At 36.6% G+C, this 8,185-nt stretch overlaps 1 protein-coding gene across 1 annotated transcript; it reads right to left on the reverse strand.

Annotated features, from left to right (window-relative positions):
- Positions 1 to 3,290: 3,290 nt before the first annotated feature.
- LOC132190910 (uncharacterized) lies at positions 3,291 to 4,397 on the reverse strand. Its single transcript, XM_059605934.1, has 3 exons — positions 4,077 to 4,397; positions 4,028 to 4,030; positions 3,291 to 3,920 (listed from the first exon to the last, which is right to left on the reverse strand). Exons 1-3 carry the CDS (start codon positions 4,395 to 4,397, stop codon positions 3,291 to 3,293), a joined length of 954 nt encoding a protein of 317 aa, XP_059461917.1.
- Positions 4,398 to 8,185: the final 3,788 nt, after the last annotated feature.

The raw sequence follows: 8,185 nt of genomic DNA on the forward strand, positions 1-8,185 counted from the left end.
ATTGTGAAATAGGATTTTCCTAATTCGGACGTTTACTATTCCAAAATTGTCCTGCAATAAAAAGGTACAAACTTGGACGAATTTTATCCGATTTCAACTTGTAAAACCCTAAGTTTTAGGTCTATAAATAGGGAATTATCAGATTAGTTGAGGAGGCTACGAATTTCAAGATTGGAGAGGAGAAAGAAGAGAGTTTAAGGTTTTCCTAGCTTTTGGATTTCAACTTTGTGATTCTTATTTGTAAGTACTCAATTTTACATAATGAATTCAATCAATCTTATTTTGTCTTTCAATAACATGAGAGACTAAACCTTCAACTAAGGTTAAAGATGAAGCCTCACTTATGATTAGCCACTTTGTTTCATGTATGTAATATTTTCCAATTTAATGGTTTAATTGCTCTATTGTTTTTTTTCTAATCAATTGGATTAAATAATTCTTGGATATCTTTTGTGATTCAATGATACACTTGATGATTTAAGATTATTCAATACAATTGATTGCTTTGTTTTCTTTATTAAAAATTGGATTTTCCCTGTGATTTATTCTCTGGATACAATTGATGTTTTGATAAATATTGGATATTTTCTTGTGATTTACGGATACAGTTAATGATTTAATCGAATATTGGATTTCTTTTGTGATTTGGGTTATGATTGGATACATGGGATCTTTTGATTAATTTTTTGAAGCAATAATAAAACAAATTTAAGATTTATATGTGAAAACTTTGGGGAATATTACAGATCATGAAATTATGTTGTTATGAATTTGTGAGTGCGGATTCCAAAACCTTAGTGCTTCGTCATAAGATTTCAATCACTTTAAATTGTTTATCTTTTTACTTTTTCATTCAAACAAAAAATTCTCTCAAAAATTTGGAACTAGATTAGGGTTTAATTAATTTAGATTTAAAATTGCTTTCAAGAATACAATTCCTTGTGGGTTCGACCTCGCACTTGAAATCCATTAACTACAATCAATTCATTCACTTGCGAGTATTAAAATTTGCACGACAACAAACACTACAAATCATTGAATGAATATTTACATACCACCAAACACAGCAAAACACATTAATAATGGCATGAATATTTACATACCATAAAACATAGCAAAACACATTAATAATGGCATGAATATTTGCATAACACCAAACATACCAAAACAACAAATTTACATGTCATTTTACATAACACCTAACATACCAAAACAACAAATTTACACATCATTTTACATAACACCTAACATACCAAAACTACCAAAACTAACATTGTGATAATTTACAAGTCTAAAACATCTCTGGCTATGGCTTCCAATCTGGATTTTTTCTTTTCCTCTTAGCTTCCATAATTTCTATTCCTTTTTAAACTATTGTAACAATGTGTTTGCTTTTTACTTGGTCTGATGATGAAGAAACAGTTGCACCATCTCTGGCTGCCACAAATGTTGTTCCACCACCCTTGGCTGCCACACCCCTAGTTCCACCACCCCTAGCTGCACCACTCCTAACTGCCCCACCCCTACTTCCAGTTGCACCACCTCTAGTTAATGGACCTCTTCTTGCAGCTCCTAAAGTTGCACCACCCCTAGTTAATGGACCTCTTCTTGCAGCTCCTAAAGTTGCACCACCCTTAGTTAATGGCCCTCTTCTTGCAGTAGTTTCAGTTTGACATTCATCTTCAATTAGGTCAATGTGTATTGGGCCAGTGTTTTTTATGGGAACACTATGACAAATACCAGCTATCCAATCCGAATGGTGAGTCCTTGTTGCAAGTCCTCCTATGGACAATGTAGGAACTACTAGATCATTTGTTAAGGCTCTGAGTGACACACCCCATGCTGAAGGTAGGATAATGCTTGCACCAAATCCTTGTTCATGATCAGCAAATCTAGGTGGAGGTGATACTCTTCCTTCATCAACAGCCCTAGTGGAAGGTGATACTCTTCCTTCGTCAGCAACCACAGTGGGCGTTAATTCTCTACTTTCATCAGCAAATCCAGGGGGAGGTGTGTGGTCTCGCTCATCAACAAGTTGTGGGATGTGGAATTCCTTACTCTTGGAATGTGTACCACCAACACTTGTAGATGCTTTCTTGTTGGATAGGCCCTTCTTCTTTATATGTTAAAAAAAAAAAGGAATAAAAATAAGTTATATAAAAGCTAACTATGAGGGTACAAAAAACGAATTGAAAACATGTTAGATTTAATTACCTTAAAAACAGTAGATGATTGTGGACCAGATAGTCCACCATCACTTCTCGGCTAACCCCTCTGCATCACAAATAGTGGAAATAAAACACATTGATAATTGCATTTGACAAAGGCCTATGCATTTTTAGGTATTCGGCACCCTCTACCAGTATTTGAAGAACAATTTTGTTTCCTTTTTTTTTTTTTTGGAGATGAGCTATTGTTACTAGATCACTCTTACTATTGCTAATGTTCATCTGAGCTATTATTTTTTCTTTAAAGGACAACATAAAAAAGGGATTCATGTAGTATACTTAAACCTAATTATCTAAGTAAAAACATATCCTGCTAAAAACAAAACTTCCCAAGAAAGCAATAAAATTGGTTGAGATTGATGGCACGCAGCATTTAAGTTTTAGCACATTTGGAAGATAACTTGTTAAAAAGTGGATTACACTATTACCAAATCACTGAACAAAATAAGCACAATAAAACCAAATAATTTTAGTACCTTCTCCACAACTTTTTGTTTGCTTTTGGTCACTTCAGGTGTGCTGGAACCAACCATTTGTGACTGCACACATAACAACAAAAACAAGTTGAGTATCACAATATTACCATGTATAAAAGCATATAGTAGGTCCTTGAACTACCTTTTGCACAACTTTTTGTTTGCCTTTGCCTTTGCCTTTGGTCACTTTAGGTGTGCTGGAACCAACACTTTGTGACTACACACATAACAGTAAAAACAATACGAGTATGATGTATAAAAGCAAACTCTAAATATTATTAAACATCTCATTATTAAACATGATAGATACGTATAAGAAACTTACAATTGTTGTACCTAACTTCTTGATGTTAGATGCTTCACTTCTATTCCTTGGACATGACCATTTATTATGTCCAGGGCCATTACACTTCCTACATTTCATCCTTACTCCAAATTTCCTCATCCGGTTTGGATTTCTTGGGTCACTACTCTCATCAGGACCCCTTCTCCTTAGCTTCTTAGGCCTACCCAGGGCAACTCTTCCTCTTTGAGGCTCCAATTTATCATGACTTGTTTTGATCCACTGTTCCTCACTAGGCATTGGCTATATAACTGGAGCATGTGCCTTCTTGTACAACTCTATAGTAAAGCATTCATCAACATAATCCTTAGGTTCCCCACAATCATAAAGTATAACAAGTACTGCATGGGGACATGGGATTCTAGTAATTTCCCACTGCTTACAACCACACCTCCTTCTACCAAGGTCTACCACAAATTGTTTATTATCCGGACAAGTAACTTCAAACATCGAATCACTAGCATAATGTGCAATGCAATCCACTGCTTCTAACCCAATTGCTTCCAACTTTGCAGCAATCCTAAGGCATAACTTCCCAGTTAATTTCTCTATCCCTTCCCTCTTAGCTTGATATCTCCTCATTAGCTTCTTCCTTATCATCTCCAACATGGTCAAGAGGGGCTTGTCACGAGCCTTCACAATGTACGAGTTCAAACACTCACAGATGTTGTTCACTAGCAGGTCGCACTTTGGGTAGTCACTAAACCATGCCCTAGACCACCCACTAGGTTCAATCTTACTCAAATATTCATAGGTGTCTTCATTGATCTTCTTCAAGTCTTCCATATGATCATTGAAGTCATATTTTGTGTATGAAGACGCTGCAACCCACAACTGTTCCTTCAATGCCAACCTCGATGCCCCCCAATATCTCTAAAGTTGGCATATAAATGCCTAACACATATCCTGTGATCAACCGTTGGCATAACAACCTCAAAAGCTGGCATAAGACCCAGTAAAATAAAATAATAATATGTTACCTTCTACAATAGACAAACAACAATGTTTAAAGTGTGACAAAAATGTTACCTTCTGCCAATCTGAAATGAATGTAGGCCTAGCATGCCTAGCATGGGTACCAAGATCAGACACCAGGGTTTCAAGGAACCAGATCCAGCTGTCTTTGGTCTCGGCCTCAACAACCGCAAAAGCAATTGGATACATGTTGTAGTTCCCATCTCTTCCAACTGCAGAAAGAAGTTGGCCCTTGAATGGTCCTTTTAGGAAGCATCCATCTACCCCAATGACAGGCCTACAACCCTCTAAAAAGCCTTTCTTTATGGCTGTCAGAGAAACATACAATCTTTCAAATTTTGGAGCCAAATTTGGGTTTGGTCTGTCAACTTTCATCGCAACGCAACTTTCACTATTAGTATGCCTCAAGGTTTCGCAATAGTCCTATAGCCTCCCATATTGGTGCTTGTCGTGTTAATTTATATGAACTCGCAAGTGCACGAATTGATTGTAGTTAATGGATTGCAAGTGCGAGGTCGATCTTGAAAGAGCAATTTATATCTAAACTAATTAAATCCTAACCTAGTTCCAAAAGGGTTTTGAATTTTAGTTTTAAAAATTAAAAGACAAAACATAAACTAATTAAACTAAGTAAATCAATAGATAAAGGCACTAAGGATGCGGAATCCACACTCACCGAATCATAACAACCTATTTCATGTTCATCAATATTAATCCGAAGTTCTCACAAATTCACTCTTAGATATGTTTTACTATACTTCAAAGAGTTAATCAAACCCATCCCATATATCCATTCATTGACCAAATCACAAAAGGAATCCAAATTCCATTGAAACACCAGATGTATCCCTAGAACAAATCACAAGGGTATCCAATTTTTATGAGTTAAAAACCAAGCAATCAATTATATGAAATTATCTCAAATCATCACTTGTATCCTTGAATCACAAGAGATATCCAAGAATCACTCCACACAATTGATTAGAAGTAAAACAATTGAAATAATAAACTCAATAAAATCAGAATAATAAAAACTTACATAAAAGTAATGTTGTTCTTCATCGATGAGGTTTCATCCCCAACCTTAGTTGAGAATTTAGCTCCACATAACTATGAAACTAAAACCTAAACCTAATGAAAAAACTAAACTAAGAGAAAAGCTGTAGATTACATTCTGTCTCCAAAATTGTATTTCAAAACTAGTCTCTGGAATTCTATATATTTTCTTCAATGCAAAGAGGTCTATTTATAGGCTTAGGGAAGTCCTAGAAGCCCTAGTAAACCTAAATAATTCGGAGGTCTGTCTCTTAGTCCAAATAGAAGTCTGAAATCGAAATAGGATTTTGGCATAGTAAACCTTCAAGTTAGGAAAATTGTATTTCACAATGAACTGTAGGATTTTGCATTAGCTTTCAAATGCCGCTTGAATCACATTAATATGATACATGAACAGAAAGTTATGGTCAAAATACTGAGATATGTGCAGAATCTGAATTTGAATCCAATCCAAAAATTTATCAAATCTGAAATTTAATCCAATCTGAACTTTAATTTGATTTATTCTTTTCTTGGATTTGGTTAAACTTAACCACATCATCTAGGTCTTCTCAAATTGCTCTTTCTTCCAAACTTTGCATTTTTCCCTTTAAAGCTATAGTTTTTCTTCAACGACCTACAACACACTAAAAACACAAAACTAACACAAAACATTAAATAACGACACAACTAAAGGATTAACTAATGTAAATTAAAGGGTCCAAATATGTAATATTTGGTACTCATCAATGCTCAAGCTTCCCATATAATTTTTGTTTGGCCTTCTGTGACGACCCGCTCGATAAAACATGACTAAAATTTTTTCTGTTAAAAGCATTACCCACAATAAAGTGGATTGTTATAGTGGCATGGCGATACCACAGTATGCCATTAACATATGCATTAACCTGATTGACAATATAATATGCCACACAGAGTTATATACATCATCAATGATTCATCAAAGTTCATATCTTTGTAGCGGAATATAAATAATATTATACCTACATAACACATTAGAGCTAACTAATACATCTATGTGAATAAAGTTTTACATACAAAATAATGGCTACACAAAAGTGTCACATGCGACACGAGCCATATACCAAATGCCAACATCTAAACATATCCTTGAATGCTCTACCAAAGAGGACTGACAACTAGTCCAACAAAGTAAACCTCCAACGCATCTAGACCTCCGACATCGCCCAAATTCAAGACTACAGGATCCTCATCTACTGTCTCTATACTTGCATCCACAACATCGTCTGCACCACGGGAATCACCACCACCCGTGACACAAGCGGAATTATGAGCCCGCCGTCTCTATGAAATAGAGACGCTTAGCAGTATAGAACTCACTGGGCTTTCCAAAAGAGTTATCATTTGAAAACATACTTACAAATTATATAGCTTAACAATAAATCATATTGAAAGTCATCATGCAACATCTAGCCATAACGGTATACATATGTCATCTTGCATCATCTAGCAATAACGGTATACATATGTCATCATGCATCATCTAGCCATAAAAGTATACATATGCGTCCGTCCCATACTAGTCACATGTGCATACTGATACGTCTAGCATAAAAATCACACAAAACCAATAATCATCATCATACAATCATATGTTATGAGTGCTCGTGCTCGTACTCATGCTCATTGCCAGTTCCAATGTGAGGCCAGCTCTCGATAGTGAGACAATACTCAATCACCACCAGAGTTTTTCATGAGGCCAGCTCTCGGTAGTGAGACAATACTCAATCACCACCAGAGTTATACATGAAGCCCGCTCAATGGTAGTGAGACCATACTCAATCGCCACCGGAGTCATACATGTGGCCAGCTCAACGGTAGTGAGACCACACTCAATCACCACCGGAGTTGTCACCCCGTTTTCCATTATGCATTGGGCCAAATCCACGGTAATGAGACCATACTCAATCACCACTGGAGTTGTCACCCCGTTTTTCACTAAGCATTGGGCCAACTCCACGATAGTGAGACCATACTCAATCACCACCGAAGTTGTCACCCCGTTTTCCATTAAGCATTGGGCCAGCTCTCGGTAGTGAGACAATACTCAATCACCACCAGAGTTATACATGAGGCCCGCTCAATGGTAGTGAGACCATACTCAATCGCCACCGGAGTCATACATGTGGCCAGCTTAACGGCAGTGAGACCACACTCAATCACCACCGGAGTTGTCACCCCGTTTTCCATTATGCATTGGGCCAAATCCACGATAATGAGACCATACTCAATCACCACTGGAGTTGTCACCCCGTTTTTTATTAAGCATTGGGCCAACTCCACGATAGTGAGACCATACTCAATCACCACCGAAATTGTCACCCCGTTTTCCATTAAGCATTGGGCCAACTCCACAATAGTGAGACCATACTGAATCACCCTCGGAGTTGAACCCCGTTTCCATTTTGCATGGGCCAGGTCTACGGTAGTGAGACCATACTCAATCACCACCGGAGTTGAACCCCATTTCCATTTCGTTGCTCATGCCATGTTCATGCTTATGTCAATGAATCCTTGAACTCATGTGCTATCATAACTCATATCATAAAATCATAGAATCATGTCATAAACCATGTAAACTAACCAATGCTCATAACAACATAATCATCTCATTATCTTGCAAACCCATAAAGCTCATAGAAACATTTCATCAAACATTCATCCAACACATCTCATGAAGCATCATCACTAGTCATAGTACTTAAAAACTTGTGATTTAGGCCTCCCAAAAGAGGGACTCTCACAGAAGAAAAAGAGAGAGAGAGAGAGAGAGAGGGGCATGTGTGCTTTGGACTTTGGATAGCTCTTCACCTAAATGGGCAAATGGGAATTTTGTTATTCTTTTTCTTTCTTTTTTTTCAATTATTTTTTGATGTTCTTCTTTTCAATTTTGGCCGATTGAAGAGGTGAGGAAATAATAGGAATTTAGCACTTGTGTTTTGGTTGGACTTACAATTGACTACCCAAAGTTTTATTCTTTTATTCTTTTCATTTTGATGCAAAGCATTAGAAGTAATGCTATTTATTGTATGTTTATTTTATAATGTTGGTGTGACAGTCCTAACTATGACTAATAAAAAATTAAT

The sequence above is a fragment of the Corylus avellana genome, chromosome ca8 (assembly GCF_901000735.1).
Source record: "Corylus avellana chromosome ca8, CavTom2PMs-1.0".
NCBI lineage: Eukaryota > Viridiplantae > Streptophyta > Magnoliopsida > Fagales > Betulaceae > Corylus > Corylus avellana.

Coding starts and splice junctions, on each gene's coding strand:
- LOC132190910 (XM_059605934.1), bottom strand. CDS start 4,397: ATGAAAGTTGACAGACCAAACCCAAATTTGGCTCCAAAATTTGAAAGA.